The sequence below is a fragment of the Sciurus carolinensis genome, chromosome 2 (assembly GCF_902686445.1).
Source record: "Sciurus carolinensis chromosome 2, mSciCar1.2, whole genome shotgun sequence".
NCBI classification, from domain to species: Eukaryota; Metazoa; Chordata; class Mammalia; order Rodentia; family Sciuridae; genus Sciurus; species Sciurus carolinensis.
This window is the reverse complement of record NC_062214.1, coordinates 180,745,196-180,767,413: the sequence shown is the minus strand read 5'-3', so window position 1 is coordinate 180,767,413 and position 22,218 is coordinate 180,745,196. Positions and strand designations below refer to the sequence as shown.

The window sequence follows — 22,218 nt, the reverse complement described above, 5'->3', positions numbered from 1 at the left end:
AACAAAATGTTATAGATTGAATGACTTAAATCATAAAAACTGTTTTCTTATAATTCTGAAGACTGGAAATCTGATATTAGGGAACTGATTAGCTCAGTTGAATTCTCAGAGGGTAGTGAGCTTAGGCTGTCTCCTCCTGACTTGTAGATGGCCATCTTATCACCAGGTGTTAACATGGTAGAGGAAGTACTCTGTGTCACTTCCTCTTCTTCTAAGGACACTGGTACTACTACGTCAAAGATATGCCCTTATGACTTCATTTAAATTATTTTTTATTGTAAACAAATAGTATACATGTTGTTTCTCTAGTTGTACATGAAGTAAAGGCATACCATTTGTGTAATCATACATTTACATAGGGTAATGGTGTTTGATTCATTCTTTTACTTTTTCCTTCCTCCCCACCCCTCCCACTCCTCTTTTCCCTCTATATATCCCTCCTTCCTCCATTCTTGCCCCCCCTCACCCCCCATTATGTGTCATCATCCGCTTATCAGTGAGATCATTCGTCCTTTGGTTTTTTGAGATTGGCTTATCTCACTTAGCATAATATTCTCCAACTGCATCCATTTGCCTGCAAATGCCATAAATTTATCATTCTTTATGGCTGAGTAATATTCCATGGTATATATATACCACAGTTTCTTTATCCATTCATCAATTGAGGGTCATCTAGGTTGGTTCCACAATCTGGCTATTGTGAATTGAGCACCAATGAACATTGATGTGGCTGCATCACTGTAGTACTCTGATTTTAAGCCCTTTGGGTATAGGCCAAGGAGTGGGATAGCTGGGTCAAATGGTGGTTCCATTCCAAGCTTTCTGAGGAATCTCCATACTGCTTCCCAGAGTGGCTGCACTAATTTGCAGCACCACCAGCAATGTATGAGTGTATCTTTTCCCCCACATCCTCGCCAACACCTGTTGTTGCTTGTATTCTTGATAATCACCATTCTAATTAGGATGAGATGGAATCTTGGGGTAGTTTTGATTCGCATTTCTCTTATTACTAGAAATGTCGAACATTTTTTCATATATCTGTTGATTGTTTGTGCATCTTCTTCTGTGAAGTGTCTGTTCATTTCCTTAGCCCATTTGTTGATTGGATTATTTGTATTCTTGGTGTAGAGTTTTTTGAGTTCTTTATATATTCTGGAAATTAGTACTCTATCTGAAGTATGAGTGGCAAAGATTTTCTCTCACTTTGTAGGCTCTCTCTTCACATTACTGATAGTTTCCTTTGCTGAGAGAAAACTTTTTAGTTTGAATCTATCCCAGTTGTTGATTCTTGCTTTTATTTCTTGAGCTATGGGAATCCTGTTAAGGAAGTCTGATCCTAAGCCGACATGTAAAGAGCCTGTCTCTGATACACTCACGTGGATAGTTAAATCTCCAACATGAATTACAAAATAACACAATTCAATCTGAAGATTTAAACCTAATACTAAGACCTAATCCATCTCTTATTGGTTGATATTAGATACAAATAGGAGCATTTTATAATTATAAAATAATCAATCCATCCAGAATACATAAAATTATAAAGGTATATGCTCTTAACATCAGAGGTCCAAAATACATGAAGGAAAGAATAACAGAATTGAAGAAATATTGAATTGAGCAACAATAGTTGGAGATATCAATACCTATTTTCAAAAATGTACAGAAAAATTTAGACAGAAGATTAACAAGTAAATAGAGTAACAGCACACTAAAATGCAACTAGACACATACACATTTTCTTAAAAGCATATGAGGTTTTGTCCAGGACAGACCATATATTAGGACATGTGCTGTTCAAAGTAAATTTCAAAGAATTGAAGTCCTACTCAGTGTGTTCTCTGACACCTATCAAATGAAATTACAAATGAGTGGCAGAAGGAATTCAAGGAATTCTTGGTGTGGATCCTTGCTATATGGAAATTAAACATGAGGCTTCTATGCAAAATACAATTGTAATTTTATAGGTCAGCAATAAACAATTCAAAATTGAAATTAAGAAAGTAATTCCATATAAAATTGCATCAAAAAGAATAAAATACTTCAGATAGAGCACTTATCTCCAAAATTTACAAAGAACTTACAAAACTTTACAACAAAAATACAAAGAACACAATCAATAAATGGGCCAAGAACCTAGACAGACACTTTACAGAAGAGAACATACAGGCAATGAATAAATATATGAAAAAGTGTTCAACATCTCTAGTAATTAGAGAAATGCAAATTAAAACAACTCTAAGATTTCATCTTACTTACTCCAATTAGAATGGATTTTATCAAGAAAACAAACAATAACATGTTGGGGTGGACGTGGGGGAAAAGGCACACTTTTACATTGCTGGTGGAGTTGCAAATTGGTGCAGCTACTCTGGAAAGCAGTATGGAGAATCCTAAGAAACCTTGAAATGGACCCACCTTTTGACCCAGTTATCCCACTCCTTGGTTTATACCCAAAGGACCTAAAATCAGCAAACTACAGTAACACAGCTACATCAATGTTTATAGTAGCTCAGTTCACAATAGCTAGATTTTGGAACCAACCTAGATGCCCTTCAACAGATGAATGGATGAAGAAACACTGGTATATATACACAATGGAATACTATTTAGCCATAAAGAAGAATAATATCATGGCATTTGCAAATAAATGGATGGAATTGGAGAATATCATGCTAAGTGAAATAAGCCAAGCCCAAAAAAACAAAGGCTGAATGTTTTCCCCGATAAGAGGAGGATGATATAAAATGGGGCTGGGGGTGGGGAATGTGATTATAATTGGGGAACTCTTTAGAATATGTAGAAGAAAATGAGAGGGAGGGTGGTATGAAAAATAGTGCAATGAGACAAATATCATTGCCCTATGTACATGTCTGATTACAGAAATGGTATGAATCTGCATTGTGTACAACCATAGAAACGAAATTATGTACCCCATTTGTGTACAATGAATCAAAATGCAGTCGGTAAAAAATTAAAAGCCAAATAAAAATAATAAAAAGAAAACAAAAAAGAATAAAATACTTAATAAGTTTAATAAAAGAATGTATGAAACTTGTACACTGAATTCTATAAAATATTGTTGAAAGGAATTTAAAAAAGGACTAAGTACATAGAATAGCATTGTATGTTCATTGATTGGAAGACATAATACTCTTAAGATGGCAATACTCCTCAAATTGATTTACAGATTCAATGTAACCCTTGCAATCAAAATTCTAGATGCATTTTTCTCCTTATAGAACAGACAAGTTAAACTGAAGATTTATATAGAAATGCAAGCTACCAAGAATAGTCAAAATAATCCTGAAAGAGAACAAAGTTGAAGGACTTGCATTTTAAATTCATCTCTCCTATGTTGATTTTCAATAATTTTGCTCCAAGGTAGTTCATTGGAGGAAAAAATGGCTTGTTGACAAATGGTTCTGGGACAATGCACATTCATATTCAAAACAATGAACTTGTAATCCTGTGTTACACTATCTACGGAAAATTCATTTAAAGTTTGCTGAAGACCTAAATTTATGAACTTGAACTATATATTGTTAGAAGAAAATAAATTTCATGACTTTAGGTAATGATTTCTGGAACGGGACAGTGAAACTACAAGTAACATAAAAATAGGTAAATTGAACTTAGTCAAAATTTATATCATTTTTGTTTCTAAGACAAAAATAGAGAACATGTATTCAAATCACATATCTGATAAGGGACTAGAATCCATATTATAAAGAAATTCTATAAGAAATCCTATAACCAAAAATAAATCTTTTCAACCAAAAAAACAGTCAATATATTTTGAGTAGACATTCCTCCAAATAAGATGTGCAAATCAAAAATAAGGCCATGAAAAGATTTCACAGTCACTAGAATGATTACAGTTAAAAAAAAAAAAAAGACTTCTTCTGTGAAGTGTGTTCATTTCCTTAGCCCATTTGTTGATTGGATTATTTGTATTCTTGGTGTTGAGTTTTTTGAGTCCTTTATAGATTCTGGAAATTAGTGCGCTATCTGAAGTATGAGTGGCAAAGATTTTCTCCCACTCTGTAGGCTCTCTCTTCACATTACTGATAGTTTCCTTTGCTGAGAGAAAGCTTTTTAGTTTGAATCTATCCCAGTTGTTGATTCTTGCTTTTATTTCTTGTGTTTTGGGAGTCCTGTTAAGGAAGTCTGATCCTAAGCCAACAAGATGAAGATTTGGACCTACTTTTTCTTCTATAAGATGCAGGGTCTCTGGTCTGATTCTGAGGTCCTTGATCCATTTTGAGTTGAGTAATCAACAGATATATGAAAAAATGTTCAACATCTCTAGTAATAAGAGAAATGCAAATCAAAACTACCCTAAGATTTCATCTCACCCCAATTAGAATGGTGATTATCAAGAACACAAGCAACAATAGGTGTTGGCGAGGATGTGGGGAAAAAGGAACACTCATACATTGCTGGTGGGGTTGCAAATTAGTCAGCCACTCTGGAAAGCAGTATAGAGATTCCTCAGAAAGCTTGGAATGGAACCACCATTTGACCCAGCTATCCCACTCCTCGGCCTATACCCAAAGGACTTAAAATCAGCATACTACAGAGATACAGCCACATCAATGTTCATTGGTGCTCAATTCACAATAGCCAGATTGTGGAACCAACCTAGATGCCCTTCAGTTGATGAATGGATAAAGAAACTGTGGCATATATATACAATGGAATATTACTCCGCAATGAAGAATGATAAAATTATGGCATTTGCAGGCAAATGGATGAAATTGAAGAACATCATGCTTAGTGAGATAAGCCAATCTCAAAAAACTAAAGGACAAATGATCTCGCTGATAAGCAGATGAGGACATATAATGGGGAATGGGAGGGGTTAGCGTTATGGTTAGGGTTAGGTTTAGGGTTAGGGATAAGGAGTGTGGTAAGAATTAAGGAAAGAAGGACTGGATAGAGGGAAAAGAGGGGTGGGAGGGGTGCGGGGGAAGAGAAAAAAATAATGAATCAAACTTCATTGCCCTATGTAAATTTATGATTACACAAATGGTATGCCTTGACTCCATGTACAAATAGAGAAACAACATGTATCCGATTTGTATACAATAATAAAAAAAAGACAACAACAAATGTTGAAGATTTAGAGAAATTAGATATCTCTTACATTGTTTCAGAGACAGAAGGTGACAAGGTACAGTTACTTTGGAAAAGGGTTGGGTAGTCATCAAAAAGTTAAAGATTGAGTTACCATGGAATTCAGCAAGTCTACTGATACATATATACCCAAGACAATTTAAAGCTACATCTGCACAAAATGTACATGAATATTCACATCAGTATTATAAAGGGTAGCAAAAACTTGTGTAAGGCAAATGTCCATCAATTGGTGAATGAATAAACAAATGAGGTATATCCATGCAATGTATAATTATTTAGTTATTCAGTTATAACAAATAATAAATCACTGATTATGTGATTACACGGATAAACATTTTAAATAAGTGAGGAAAGTCAGACTCCATAAAGTGTCTAGACTATGCAAATTCATTGAGACAGAAAATAAATTAATGGTTTTCAAGGGTTAGAGTGAGGGAAATGGGGATGACTGCTAATGACATAATGATTTCTTTTGGAATAATAAAGTGCTCTGAATTTAGACAGCACCGAGGGTTCCATAACTGTGAATATACAAAGGTAAGTGAATTATTGCATTTAAAAGTATACATTTATGGTGTGTGAAGTGTAAAAATTCTTGATGAAAACATACAAAAAAAATTTAATTTTCTTAGAATAAATTTGTTGGTCATAAATTAAATAAAATAAAAATTTATGAAAATAAAAGAGTTAACTCTTCAAAAGATAGTGTTAAAAGCAGTCAAATCAAAGAATAGAAAACCTTTGCAAAATGTGTCATATCAATGATTCATTTCTACCACAACTACTTGCCATTTTTAAAAATCAACAAAAATTATACATCTCAGAAAACAACCTATAAAAATGGTAAGTAATCATAAGAGAAAAGTTTCATTTCTTATTCAAGAATTAAAAGTAAATCCACACTGAGATAGAATGCACCTTCATTAGAATTGATAAAATTAAAAAAAAGATCAGAAGCAAAACTAGACAATTGTGGAGAGAAACTAGAACTCTCACACATTGTTGGTGAAAAATAAAATGGTGCAAAAATGATGTAGCATTGTTTCAGTGTTCTTTAATCTTTCCATCTGACCTACCTACTTGATTTCTAGGGAGTGCTCCAAACTAACAAGAAAATAAATAACCATACAAGGACTTCTGCTCAAATGTGCATAGCCCCAAAGTATATACAGCCCAAATTATCTACTTGTGAGTGTATGAGCAGATGTTGTTTTATCCACATAATGAGTAATAATAAGGAGTAAAAAAGAATGAATTATTGCTGTGGAAGTGTTAATATATATTACACAAGTCCTAGGCAAAGTAAAAGCGTTCAGATATAAAGACTGCATACTTGCATATATGAAATTGTAGAAAATAAAAACTGGAAAAAGAAAGTAGATTTCAATGAAAAGGGGCATGAGGAAACTTGATAAAAATGTTCTATGCTGTTTTATAGAAATATAATTCAAGCTGAATGTTGTAATTTTTAAAAATTCTATAGCCATATATAAAGATAATAAGATGCCTAATTAAATTTAATAGTAACACATATTTTATTTAATTTAATAAATTCAAAATGATAGCATTCAGCATGTTGCACTACCCATATTTCCCATGCTCAAACACCATATACATTTGTTTTTGCTGTTTTCTTGAACAATGTAATTCTATATTATGATTTCAGTTTTTGACCTCATGCTCAGATTGTGGTAGATTTTACAAAACCCATAGAATTGTGAACTTAAGTCTGTAAAATTACACATCCAGGAAAATAATTGGAAACATATAATAACATAAAGCAATAAAACTTATGATAAAAATTAATTATTGGCATACTTTCAGAATAAATGCAATATATCCATTTTTATATGAGTGTACAGATGTGTATATATATATAGAGAGAGAGAGAGAATATATATAAAACAAATGTATGTATGCAAATCTATCTACTGTCTTACATTTGTCAAAATTCAATGACTAATCAAGTGTTTCAGAAAGTATATGCTCTGTATATAGAAAGTCAAACAGCAAAGTGAAAAATGGAACACAGAGTTCTTTTTCTTCAAGTAGGAACATACCATATACAATGATTTTTACTGTACTTTCTGGGTTTTCTCTAGATGAAACACAGAGTTTCTGTAACATGATTTTGACTATTGGGTGTTTAGAATTACAAGACATTAACATGATTCTAAATTCTTTCTGAAAGAAGATAGTCAAAGGGTATCAGTGTTCCCTTAAGGAACACATATCCCATTACTCATTATCAAAGGCAGCAAAGGAACAACTCCAAGGGGAGAGAAGTAAACTCCTTTATTATGGATTCATTTTTCAAAACAAGCATTTCAAATGGATGATAATTTGAAATTCAAGGCAGAAATAAAAAGTAGCATCTCGTCATGAAGTTTCAGGTAAATAGATTTTAGTAGGGAACTTAGTGCCCTGAGAACTTATTGTTCATTACTTCAGTGGCCTTATGGGATAATTGTGGTCACCATTTACAGAGCTTATTGATTAAGTAATTAATAGATGATGGTCAACACTGTCATTTCTAAGCATGCCAGACAGCAGCAGCAGGAACAGAGCAGGTGTTGAACGCTCACCTTCCACCTGTGAACCAGCTGAGTCTGGAGCATCAGCATCTCAACAGCCCATAATGCTGGAGAAATTGACATTTCAGACATTTCCTTCCTTGTGCTCTTTGTTTGTAGCCCTCTGATGTACTATCAAAAAGAGTATTTCAAACCACTACTTTTCACAAACAAATGCGAGACTGAAAATGCTCAACTCCCACACACACTTTTTACATTCATTCTCTGTGATCTTTATTGTTCTAAATACCATGTTGTACACTGTTGTAGAACATTATTTCCCCTAAAAGTCCAAAATGCTGAAACATTTTTAAAGAAGTTTTTATTAAATTTAAATTCAAGGAGCAAATGCTAAGATTTTTCTACACCAATACTTGTTTTATACTGTTTAATAGTTTATTTCTGTCAATTGCATATATATTAAACATGCATATATAAGCAAAAAAAGCAATGTATATATTTAGTATTTCTGTGATACCATAAATACTAGTTTCATTATGGAAATATATAAACCAATTATTGAGACTAGCTTCATAAACTTAATGAGGCCCTGTCTCAAAATTTAAAACAATAAAAACGTGCTGGGATGTAGCTTAGTGGTAAAGTACCCTCTGGTTCAATCCCTAGGACTACCAAAAATTGTACTTGATACACTGTAGGCATATACATATTAAATTTCTTATATCATACAAATAGTGACAAGTATCCAAAACTGTACATATGTGGTTTTTAAAATCAGATAGTATTATTAATTTATTTTTTAAATTTGAGAGATTTATTAAAGTCATAAGCAAGCTGAGCATGGTGGCACATACATCCCAGCGGCTCAGGAAGCTGAGACAGGAGGATGAAGAGTTCAAAGCCGGCCTCAGCAAAAGTGAGGTGCTAAGCATCCCAGTGAGATCCTGTCTCTAAATAAAATACAAAATAGGACTGGGGACATGGCTCATTGGTTGAGTGCCCCTGAGTTCAATCCCCCGAAAAAGCCATAAGCAGTCAACATTTAAACTATCAACAGCATTATACTCCATATTTACTTATTGAATTTTAAAGATCCTTAGCTCAGGCAATGGCAAACTTTCTCTGCATCCATGGATACTAAATCTCTCCTTTCTACTGAATTAATTTGTCTTTACATAATTTTAGAAACAAAATTAAATGATCAAAAAGATGTCATTCTCTTCTAGTCAAATATGCCTTGAACTGTGTAGGCCTTAAAATTCAGAAACAACCATGGACAAGAATCATTGAACAGAGGTGTATTAGAGTTCTCTAAGAAACAAAATTAATAAGATATTGTGTGTGTGTGTGTGTATGTATGTCTATACATACAGAATGTATGTTTAAACATACATGTAGGGCTATGTGTGTGTACACAATGTGTTTATACCTCTATGTATGTGTGTGTGTGTGTGTCTGTGTGTGTGTGTGTATGTGTGCTTCTGTGTATACACAAATCTACCTAGGCTCACATGATTAAAAAGTCTACAAATGAAAACTGCCATGGCTAACCTAAGCAGAAAGGACAGCGACAGTCAGATGGTTTACCTTCTAGAGGCTGACAATGCTCTCTCAGTGGAGGACACAGTCATAGAGGAAGCCTCCCAGCCTGCCAAGATGAAATGCCTTGAAGACTCACACTTATCCCAAGGGCCTGGCAAGTTCTGTGACCCCTTGGCTCCTGAAGAAGAGGAGGGAAATGAGGAGGAGGGGGGTCCAGATCTGGCCCCAGACCCAGAGGAGGAAGAAAATAACCTTCGGGATCCAGCTGTACTCAGTGCCGTCCACAATACCCAGCCTACATTTCCCAGCACAAGTTCTGCAGCCCGGCCCTTTGGACCTCAACAGCCCTCACCAGATCCACCTCTCTTCTGCAGTCCACTGACTTCATGCCCGCCTAGGCTCAGTCTCCACAGTCATCTGACCCAACTCCACCCTCAGCATCAACGAATCTTGCAGCAGCAGCAGCAGCAGCAGAGTCAAACACCAAGTCCCCCAGTCAAGAAGCCTTGGTCTCAGCAGCCAGACCCCTATGCTAACCTCATGAGCAGAAAAGAGAAGGACTGGGTGATAAAAGTACAGATGGTTCAACTGCAGAGTGACAACCCCCGCCTGGATGATTATTACTACCAGGAATATTATCAGAAACTAGAAAAGAAGCAGGCAGATGAAGAGCTACTTGGACAAAGGAAAAAGGTCGAGTCTCTTAAGTTGATGACGCCTTACATTCAGAAAGCAGAGGCTTATGAGTCAGTGGTTCGAATTGAGGGTTCTCTGGGTCAGGTAGCTGTATCAACATGTTTTACCCCTCGTCGAGCTATTGATGCTGTATCTCATGGAACTCAAGAACAGGATACAGGAGATACAAGCAGTCAGAGGCTTCGGGTATTATCCCGGATTGAGAAGATGTTCCTTCAGTTACTAGAAATAGAGGAAGGCCATAAGGATGGGCTTCCACCATCCTGCTACTCTGGGCAACAGAGGAACCAGGTTGAGAAACTCTTCCAAGCCTTGAAGACCCAGGAGCAGAACAATCTAGAGGAGGTAGCTGATAGCTTCCTGCAGGTGCTCTCCGTGAGGAAGGGGAAAACCTTGGTAGCCCGGCTGCTCCCCTTCCTGCCCCATAATCAGGCCTTTAGCCTTCTTCTGACCATCACCCACAATCTGCCCCTCCTTGTCCGGAGGGATGTGACTGACCAGGCCCTACAAATGTTATTCAAGCCTCTGGGCAAATGTATCAGTCACTTGACCTTCCCTGAGCTCCTCCAAGGACTTCAGGGGCTAACATTGCTACCACCTGGCTCCTCGGAACGGCCCATCACTGCAGTACTTCAGAACCAGTTTGGAATATCTTTGCTCTATGCCCTGCTGAGTCATGGGGAACAGTTGGTATCTCTGGACCCTTCCCTAGAGGAACGCAACAGTGATCATACAGCTTGGACAGATATGGTGGTTCTGATTGCCTGGGAGATAGCCCAAATGCCTACAGCCTCTCTGGCAGAACCCCTGGCCTTCCCCAGCAATCTACTTCCTCTGTTCTGTCACCATGTGGATAAAACACTAGTTCACCAGCTAGAGGCCAGGATGGAGTAAATGATAGCAGAAACAAGGCTTGCCTGCATCTACTGATCTATTTGTTCTGGACTACTTCTGTGGGAAATTTAATCATACAGTGACCCAGAGTCTGAAGACATTTCTTATGCATTCGTATATTGGAGGACCCTGCCCCAAATATTTTCATATCCTTTCTTAGAATCTAAATGATGTACCTAAAAATAAGGCATGGCTTAAGATATAATTAAAGAGGTAATTGAAAAAAAAAAAAAAAAAAAAAAAGTCTACAAATTTCCAGACTATTCTCTGTAACTTGGAGACCCAAGCAGCTGAGATACGGTTCTTGTCCAAGTCTTCAGGCCTGAGGGCCAGTGGTAGAAGTTCTAGTTTAAATGCAAGAGAAATGATACCCCCAGTTAGTTGAGAAAAAAGAGGAGAGAGCGAATTCTCCCTTGTACTGCTTTTTAAAAAAATTTTGTCTAATTATACACACATGAAATATAATTCCTCATTTTTCTGATTGTACATATTGTAGGATCACATCAGTCATAGTCATATATGTACATGAGGTGATAATGTCTGTTTCACTCTACTAACCTTCCTACCCCATACCCCTTCCCTCACTTCCCTCTACCTAAAGTAACTCTATTCTTCCCTAGTGCCCCTCCCTCTTCTTGTGAATTAGCATCCACATATCAGAGAAAACATTCAGTCTTTGGTATTGAGGGTTTAGCTTATTTTGCTTAGCATGATATTCTCCAACTCCATCCATTTACCAGCAAATGCCATAATTTCATTTTTAAAACTGTGTAATATTCTGTCATATATGTATACCACATTTTCTTTATCCATTCATTTGCTAAAGGACACCGAGGTTGGTTCCCAAGCTTAGCTATTGTGAGTTGAGCTGCTATAGGCCTCTCAGCATTGGATGAGGCTCTTTTGCATTGGGAGGACAACCAACATTATTGAGTCTACCAATTCAGATGTTGATATCACCAGAAAAATCTTCAGAGATACAACCAGAATAATGTTTGACCAAATATCAGGGCATCCTGAATCCCAGTCAAGTTGACCTGAAATTAATTATGAAAAAAGTTAAAAAGAAGACAATTATAACCAAGATATTTTCACCATAGGTAACTCCCAACGTGCATAATTTTTTGTCAAGCTACCTGGTAGGATGGTGAAGAGCCCCTAGATAGTTTTCTAAATCATTTACTTAGGGAAATAAATGAACATTTCCTTTCCATGTATTTATTATTGCTCTTAATACTCATATTTGCCCTTACTGAAAATGAATAAACAGTCCATTCTGTCCTCTTAATGAAGAATCATGAAGTTATTTTAAAAAGCAAATTAAAACTTTCTTTTAATTAATATCCAAATATATATTTGATATATATATTTATATATATATATATATATTTTTTTTTTTGAGTTCTACCAGGCCTCCATCCAGTTCTGAAAGAGGGGCTATTTCTCCATATAATAAGCAGAAGCTGACTCAGAAATCTAATTTTTTAAAGCTATCAGTTTATAAATATGATCTACCACCCAGGAGGTCACAGAGGATGCTCCTCAGTTTCTTTATCTCTTTCTGACATCCAGTCATGACTGTCAACAGGATGTTGGGGCACATTTCCTTCAGCTGTGCAATGGAAACAAGAAGGAAGAGAAATTCCACCTACCTTCTGAATTTAAGAACGTGGTGCTTGTGGACCTGGAAATTCTTAAAGAATTATTTTGAGGTCATTAGCCTGCTTCACTACTGCTCCTCACCACCATTTAAAGATATCTAACCAGAGGGGGAACTGTGTGGTGATGAGGTAGAATCCTGTCCAGGCAACAACTCCATGCAGAACATAGTAGGGCTGCAAAGGGCGCTTCACTGGACCTCAGTGCCCAGTAGATGCACATCAAGGACGAGCTATGTTCAGAACAGAACATGCAGGCTTTCAGAGTACTTGACCCTGGCCCCTTTTCTCGCTCGTCTCCCGCTCCAACATGGCAGAAACCAAAGAAAAGGGAAATAAGAGTCCACACCAGCCCCTTCCCAGGCAGAATGTCAGCTAGTAGGTGAAGGCAGATGAGAAAGGCAGGAGATTATTTTTGTCTTCTGAATTGTTTACTTTTATAAATTTCTGGCCATAAAATATGCTCGAGTCTAAATATTTTCATGCCTTTAAGTAGGTGGACTGTATAATTCCACACCCAAACTGAGGCCCAACTGAAAATAACAGGAGTGCTAAAAATAAATAAGATATGTTAATCAACCTATAATAGATGTACATTTTTATGGTATAATCCATCCCAGCCACACCAGAATGTACAGTGATGATCTTATTTTTGTAGGAAAAAGAAAAACAAAAAGATGTTCATGTCTGTAATCTACTGATGTCAGATTGTTTTTTTAAAAATGGTTGAAATTTTCTTATGCAGATCTTACCTCAATCATTTTGGTAATAGCTAAAGCAGGTCCAAATACATGGACCAGGTTCATGACCATATCCAATTATCCCATTGCCATAAAACCTGTCGAACAAAAATTCCAGAGATTTTATTCAAATATTATGGCAATAGAGAGAACCATCATCTAATCTCAGGATCTGCAAGCATCTCAAAATGAAAGATAGAAAGACTCTCCTTCTAAAGAAAGAGTAAACAGGGCTAGAAAAATGTTCATTTTTTGGCCAATGTAAATATTCTGAGCAAGTGTAAGTAGGCTAGGGTATGTCATGCTGTGCAGAAACTGGGTAAATGAAGAGATGAACAGAGGACTGATGCATGTTGTCTTATAGGAAATGATTCCCACTGTGGTCAGGATAAGCTGGAATAGGAAATGTTCTACATTTTAGTGCTTATTCACGCCTGGGGGAATAGTAAAGCTCAGGGTCATGGGTAAATAAAGGAACCTTGATCAATAAATACATGGCCCAGCTAAAGTAGATGCAGAGAGAGAACAGGCAATTAGGAGCACTGGGTCTTGGTGTGACCTCTCCTTCTCCAGATATGTTCTTCCTTCATTTCTCTTTTATTGTACCCATGAATATTTCAGTTTCACTAAAAATCCAAGAATCTAAGAAGGCAAACAATCACACACATTTCTTTTATCCAGGATAATGATCCTTGGTCTGATGTTTTTTTGCTTTATATATTTTCGTTCTGTTGGTTTTTAAGAAGTAAAATCTTTTATAATTTATAACATAAGTTTTGCAATCCTCTGAGAACAATTCTTTAAACACATTCCCTAGCCTACACTGCAAAATCGTAATGGCTATTCCTAATTCTGTTGTGCTTTAATTCTTGAATGCAAATATACAATCAACATTATTACTTTCTTAAAATTTTTATAAATGTTCCCATACTTCACAGTAATCATTGCACTACCTACCTATTTTCACTTCATGTTGTTCCATAATTTCATGCATTTGACTCATGCAGTTCTAGTTCATTAAATTCAGTTGCTGATTAGAACTGTACTTCATGAAAATTTCATAATTATTTATAAATCCCTTAGTTAGGATTTTTTGTGAATTTTTCATTACAGATGGCTCCTGATTTAACAATAGTTCAATTTACCATTTTTTGATTTGATAAGAGTATTATGGAAGCAATTCTTCAAATTTTGAAATTTAATCATTCATGGGTGCTATGGTTTTAGTCTCCTTTCCAAAATTCATATTGAAATATAATTGGGACTGTGACTGTGTTTGGAGTTGGGGACATTAAGATATAATTATGCTTGACGGTACCATCCTCATGCATGGATCAAATCCACTACCTCAGCAGAGCATCAGTTATCACAGGAGTGTCTTTGTTATAAAATGAAGCTGAGCTTCTTCAGTTTTTTCTTCTTCCTACTCTCTTGCTCCTCCGGTGATGCTTTCTGTGAGGTTATGAAACAGCAAGAAGGGCCTGACTGGATGCTTGCAGCTTGATAGTGAACTTCTCATGGTCCAGTACAGTGAGCTTCATAACTTACTACTTGGAAATTGCCCAGACTATGGCATCCTGTTCTTTCAGCAATATATAGATGAATATGATTGGATAAGTGACGCAGTGACAGTGAGCCACAGCCCCAGTAAGTCATGTGATCAGAAAGGTAAATAACCAGTACTCGTTGGTGCACTGCTGGAGCTTTGTTTTCCATGCAAGTAACTCAATAAAGTACATGAAATATTCAACACTTGATCACAAAATAGGCTTTCTGTTCGATGATCCTGCCAAACCTTAGGTAGTACAACTAATCTGAGCAAGTTCAAGGGGAGGTAAGAGGTGTTTGGTAGGTTAGCATATTAAAGGTATTGTATTTATTTTTAACTTAAAATTTTTTTTTGACTTCCAGTGAATTTATGGAGTCATGAGCCCATTGTAAGTTAAGAAGCATTTGTTTTTCAAATCATAAGAAGATGAACATTCTTTCTGATGTCCCACTGGCAGTGTGTGAAGGTTCTGAAGGTGACATATGCAGATGGAGGGAGTAGAGAGCTTCAGTCTTCTTGGTGGTGACTGAGCTTGTCTTCCAAGAGTGACACCAGGCAATGGTCCCATTGGCTCTGTGCACAGCTTCTTGCTGCAGGTCTCTCCAACCCTCAGCGCAGTTGGAGTCTATGAGCATCTAAGGTATGTGGGAAAAGATATCCTTTTCTTAAACACTTTTTTGCAAATTTCGTCTTTAGCTATTTTTCTCCAAAAGATCATTTTACTCCTCCTATTTTTGCTACACAGTCATTTCATTTGAATCTACTTCAAAATATATTTAATTCATATATTTGCTTTCTAATAGATATCATTTTATTCTCATTTAACCTCTTTTCTAATTTAATTTCATGGAGATCAAAGATAAGTATATACTGGTATAACATACTTTGATATTTATCCATTTACTATTTTATTTAGATTGCAGTCAATATTTGTGAATGTCAGAGTATTCTTAAATTAAATGGATAATCTAATTGGTTAAGTGGAAGATTATATAAATCTATGTTAAACTTGTAGCTATCTACCATCTGTCTATCTACTCTCTATGTATCTATGCAAGAAAATATTTTGATTTTACTATTGGAATTCATTATTGTACTTACCAAATTCTGTTGCAATAATCAGATTTTGATAAAGATATGTTGGAATATGCTATAATTGGAAGTTTTATTGACCTTGGTGCTATTTATATTTTTGAAAATGTATTTTTGATACAAAATATTCCAGTGGTTCTCTAGTTCTATTAACAAATTCTATTTTATCTGTTATCACTTCTACAATGCCAGCATTATTTACTTTTCTATTGCTTAAAATAATAAAGGTACCATTTTTCATTTTTATCAAGAAGAAACACTTATGTTTTAACCTTTTTTTTTTTTTTTTTTTTTTTTTTTGGTTTACCAGGGATTGAACCCAAGGGAGTTTTACCACTGAGCAATATCCCCAGCCTGTTTATTTTTTATTTTGGGAAAGGTTCTCACTATGTTGCTTATAGTCTCGCTAATTTGCTGAGGCTGGCTTTGAACCTGTGGTGATCCTCCTGCCTCAGCCTCGAAAACTGCTGGGATTATAAGGATGTGTCACCATCCTGGCCTTAATTAAGCTATTTATACACTTACTGTCTGTATTTGGCTTAGAGTTCTTTTTTTAAGCAGCAAATAAGTTCATTATTTTCATAAAAAATCTGAAATCCTGTTTCATCTTCATACAGCTATGGTGATTACAGATATATTGTGCTCATTTACAGTGTCTTATGGCGTGTTTTCTCCTAGCCGGTTTTAATTTTGGTATTTTCTCTGCTTCCCTCAGTGCCTTTCCCTGTCCCTGCAGAGATCGGGCATTGCCACTCTTACCATGTGACTTATTCTTCTCAAAGAAGTTTGGGTGGAAGGAACACCTATCATCTTTGGGCAGAAGAATTGTAGTCCAGTGTGTGATTTGTCATGATCTCTTCCATCTCTAATATAAGATTAAAGATTGTCAACGAGAAGCACCTCCATTAGCCTGAGTCACAAAGTGAAGATTATGTGCAGTCAGGCTGAGATGAACCCACAGTAGACATTTAGTAGAAGCAATCACTACTTACCTTTAATGGAAAAAGATACTGAGATTTGAACATCGTGTTTTAATACAGCAAGACCCACTTATAATCTGGCTGAAAAAAGGATCTTTGAGATTTATTTTCTACCCATTCTTTCCCTCTTTTACTTGGCCAATAATTAAATATGTAAAAGTCCCTATTTTCCTTATTCTTTGCCCTACTTATTAAAAAGCTTCAAAATATAACTTTTCTGATAAATGTCCTTACGTATTCAATGAACCAGGAATTTAGCTAGCATTCACTACCTAGTGCTCACTCTTCCCCAACCACTATGATATGATGGAACTACTTTTAAATTCATTTTTATCATAAACTGTACATAAATAGTTTTTAATTATTTTTATAGTCAATAATTTATTAAATGTAGCAATATATTTATTTTTTTAAAGGCTTGCTGTTTGCATCTATCATGGTCTTTCTTTATCTGGTTTGTCACGCCTTCTCTAGTAATGTGTTTGTTAAAAATTTGACTCATCCTTTTTGTAGGACCAGATGTCTTAGAGAAGTGTGGGTCTGCCCCTCCTGTGATATTGGACATATTAGTTCAGAAGAAGCACACAGGTTCCACTCAGTCTTGATTAGCTTGTTGTATCTTTGTACTTCTGCTCAATAGATGTGTTCCCACATAATCCTAATCTCCATGTCAGGTGCAATAGTGTTATTGTGCCCTGGGCAGACATATCCTGAACACTGAACATTTGTTCCTTTTGTGCATGGAAAAAAAGACCTCAATTCTTATACCTACTCAGAAAAAAATATTTTCTTTTTGCTGATGAAAGACTCTAGCTACCCTCTCCCAATCAAACTTATACTTAATGGTAGAAACTTTTTCTAATTTGCACAAAGTTTCTGTATGGCTAGTTGGCTCAGTTTCTCCCTCTTTTAAGCAATTTTAATTATTATTCTTCAAGAACTAAACTCACATCTGCCATTACCTGCAGTTCCATTCACTTCTTTGGTTTCCTGTCCATGGAAATATAAATCATTTTCAGACTGACTTAGATTGTTTGACTTTCTCTTTGTAATGTTACCTATCATTAAAATATGCTTAGAGTAGAGTACCTCTTCAAAGCATAACTCACCACACCACAGTGAATGGTATTTGTATTCTCTCATAATTCCTGTTTAAAACAATGCTCTTACTCCCTCTATGATTTAATGTCCCCATCATTCCCTGTTGGGAAACATCAATGTGTCCCACATGAGATAGGAATCCTGACATTCTTGCACATTGAAAATAAACACATAGCTTCCCTGCTTTTGGCAGTCATTATCAGGACTCTTTATAAGCCAGTGGGAGCTTTGTTTTGCAACTAGATGGATTCTGGTACTGTGAAATGGGGAATAATAGGTCCGAATTCAGTTGATTTAGTAAAAAACAATCATAATCAAAATTCTTCATCCTAAGTTAACTAGGCAAATACTGCTACACAATAAATATTTTTTTTAAAGATAATACAAATTTATTACATGAAGAAAGTCTAGTATTCTTATAAGCCTCTCTCTCTCTCTCTCTCTCTCTCTCTCTCTTGGGTGTGTGTGTGTGTATGTGTGCGTGTATGTGTGCATGCATGCAAAATTAATTCTGGCATTATTGTGGCTGGGTGTGATGTTTTCCTGCTTCAGATTTTCTTTTCACTCTAAGGATCTATATTGCCTAAGAATTTCTTGTTTGAAATAAACAGTACAGTTTCCAAAACAACTGTCCTAGAGTTTAGAACATTTGATGGCTCATTGCACCCCATTCTATGTGAAGCGTGGTAAAAAGATAACCTACTTTAAACATTTGGAATATGCATCCTTTTCTTGGTTTTCTCCTGTAATAAGCCCCAAACTTTATAATTCCTCCAGAATTTTTCTCTGTGAGAATCCCTTCATTTCATAACTCCAGAAAGATAATATTTCAGTTGTTTGCACCAACTGAGCTAAATGAAACATTGAGCTTACTGCAGGTGCAGTGTCTGATTTGAGGGGATGTTCATGAAAAGGAAAAATTTGTCTTTGATTGGATAAAGTCAGTCAGAACAATATGCAAAGCAGCAAGGGTATGCTATGACAAGGACACTATAGAGGTGAATTGAGATAAGGTTTATGTTGACCTGTTTGCAGAAACTAATTAGCCATCCAAGAAATGACACTGCAAACTGCAGTTGGAGTCTCATGAACTGCAACCCACACGTGGGTAATGAGCAATGATAAACACGGGAGGTCATTTTTGACATGACATTTCTTGACTCAATCTACTAGTGGTTCAATGTTTCTTTTCATAGAAATGTAAACTTAATAGGAAGAAAGTTAGCAATCACACCATTGTATCACCCCTTAATAAGAACACAGACTTTTATCTGTTTGCACAAATCCCACTCTTTGTAAGTGGTATGATGCCTTCTAATTATGCCAACACATTTCCACACATTCCCTCAAGCTTTTCCTGTCTTGAAATGCCTGGTTTCTTCCATTGTCACTATGCAATCTCTCTTCCTCATGGTGTTATCCAAATTCCCAATCCACAAAGATCTCCTGGTCTTCCTCTCCTGCTTTTTCTAATTTCTTCTCTGTGAAACTTCTGTGGTACCTACTTAACATTTAAACAGGTTCTGACTTTTTTTCCCCCTTTTCTGTATTGTTTTATTTGTATAAAACATGCCCCAGCTTCATGACAGAGTCCCATTTTTTAATCTTTGACTGTTGGCACAATATTTAGCACCATGTTGAGCTCAGTTGAAATTAACAAATACACGTGTTACTCAAGTGTCAGATGCTTCGTTTCCCTTAGTCTCTGCGTTTCATAGAGGTCAGCTTACCTTTAAAATTTATACAAAAGGATTTTATTTTGATGATGTCAAAGACCTCATAAAAATAGAATCACACTTGCACTTCTCTGACTGGCTTATTTTACTTATCAAAGTGCCTTCCAGTTTCACCCATGTTGTGGTAAAAGGTAAGATTTCCTTCTTTGAAGGCTCAGTACCATGCCACTGCAGGTATACACTATATTTTTTTCAAGAGTAAAGAGGTAGTTGTCAGGAACTTTGGTAGATAGAAATTGTAGGTTGCTTATTGACAGATAAAATAAAAGTGGCAGTTACATAAGAAAAATAAATTCTAGAGATCTGCTTTACAATCTGTGTGTATACTCTTGATTATTATATTTCTCACTTAAAATTCTGTTAAGAGGGAGAAAAACAATTGAACTCTAAATTACTAATTGTGTTTTTTGCCTATTTTTCTTTTTCTTTCCAGCATTCAACCCAATATCCAGCTTCCACTGAATCCCTTCCCTGTGTCCAATACATATTTTCCACTTTCCATAAAAAGTTCCCATCAATCCATTTATTCACTCTAGTACCCTAGTGCATTTTTATTTAAAATTCTGACAAAGGAGCAGATATTATATGTGTAAATTACCCTCCAAAATTAGATATTAGGTACGCAAATCTCTCATGTCACAAATAGTGAAGACTACTGTGGAGAGTAATGACAGGTTGGGAGAGCAGTGACTGAGATTGGGGGTCTCTGATGACCTCATGTCTGTGGCATGCCCGGTGCCTAGGAATGTTTCTGTGCAAAGGCATAAGATGCTTAGCTGCTGTGATAATGCCCTGCATGAGGAGGCTCTGTGCAAGAGTTCTTTCAGCTCTGACCTTAATCTCAGGCACACAGCTCCCAGGAAGGAAGGAACTCTTATGTTAGACAACCACAATGTTTCACCAGCTCCGCTTCTCCTGTTCCTGCCTGCCTTACTTTTAACAATGGACTTGAGAGCTACACAAAGCTGCTAATATTGCACTTTGCAACAGTGGATTACAACTATGGAAAAGCTACATAGGATGTCCTAGTCTCTGTAACTTTCCTGAACACAAAGAATAATGGTTGCCCAGTAACACAAAGAATAATGGATTAACCCAATAATGAGACATATATAAATGAAGATTGCTGGCCTAATTCATTAGATCTGCATGTCCATCAGAGAGTAAAGCTCCACCTGATCCCAGCTTAATTTTTAAGATCTGTGTCTGTGAATCTTTGTCTTCCAATTCCCTTCACCCCTTGCTGGATGCAAGAGTTTGATCACGCTGGTCAAGAAAGAATATCCAATATGCAGTTTCACAGTCCCCAAGATTCACTAAATTCTCTCTGTCCACCCACATGACTTTGAGATTGCTCTTGGCAGTACAGAATTGCCATAACTTTATTTTTCAGAATAGATTGTTTCCATATAGCATCCCACTTCCTTGTGACAAGGGTAGCCTAGTGACATGCACACCAAACGGGGATCATTATCTATGTTTACTTAATCAGTAGACTGTTCTCCTCACTAGCTACCCCAAATCCTCCCAATGAAAAGATGATTGCTTTTCTGCACCTGAAGTCAAATCACATTCTTTGGCAAGGCTCTCTAGTCACCCTGTGTTAAAAGGGAAGTAGCATGAGGACTTATGAGCCTCCAGTCAAAAGAGTAGTGGAGAAATGGTTCTTCAAATATATTTATTAGTTAAATGAAATGCAAGTTTTGGCCTTAAAGAAAGGTGAGAGCCTCAAACTAATGACTAGAATAACTCCTTCAGTGTGGGCTGCATTCTTCCCTCTTTAAATCTTCATTTAGTGCAACAGCTACTTCAACTGTTGTAAAGAGGATTTGTTCGCCAAGCAAAAATAGAAACGAAGTCCTGGGAATTTAATTATTCCTACAATAAAATTCCTGTTTTATTAAATATAAATAGGTATGCCTAGTTATGTTAGCAATTTTATAGTACTTAAATACCAATAATTATTCAAACAGATTTATTGAAATTTAATGGCAATGTAATAATAATGTCGGTATGTTTTATATGCAATAGTTGTTACACCTCATTAAACAGGTTGGTAAATGATCCATTGCTGTTTAATTAACATGCAATGACTGTGTTATTAAATCTTAAACTGTAAATTAAATCCTGATTTGAGACACTTAATTTTAAAGTGTGATTGAAAACTTCTTTGGGCATGAGCCTCCAGAGTCCCTTTTATTTTCCAAGGTTCCTTCCTGCCCTGCCTATATCCCACAATATATGTTTGGAAATGGAACATGGGCTGAACTTGATTTGTGTGATTGAAATTTTTCTCAGTGGAGAAAAGCCTGTCTTTCTAGGTGGTGGGCACATCTTGAATGAAGAAACATTTTTGTTTCAGATCCAGCTCTTTATAGGTGGAAAATTACTTTTGCTTTTAATTTTTAGGAAAAGAAGCCTTATACCCATTCAGACATACTTTCCTACCAAAACACTGTACAAGCATGGAAAGCTTTATTCTGCTAACTCAGAACTAAAAAAAAATCCATCTGTTTACTAACAGAAGGTTCCATGGTGCAGCTAGATCCCTTCC

At 36.0% G+C, this 22,218-nt stretch overlaps 1 protein-coding gene across 1 annotated transcript; it reads left to right on the top strand.

Moving 5' to 3' along the window:
• Nucleotides 1–9,218: 9,218 nt before the first annotated feature.
• Nucleotides 9,219–10,808, top strand: LOC124976636 (protein PAT1 homolog 2-like). Its single transcript, XM_047539408.1, has one exon. It carries the CDS (start codon nucleotides 9,219–9,221, stop codon nucleotides 10,806–10,808), a length of 1,590 nt encoding a protein of 529 aa, XP_047395364.1.
• Nucleotides 10,809–22,218: the final 11,410 nt, after the last annotated feature.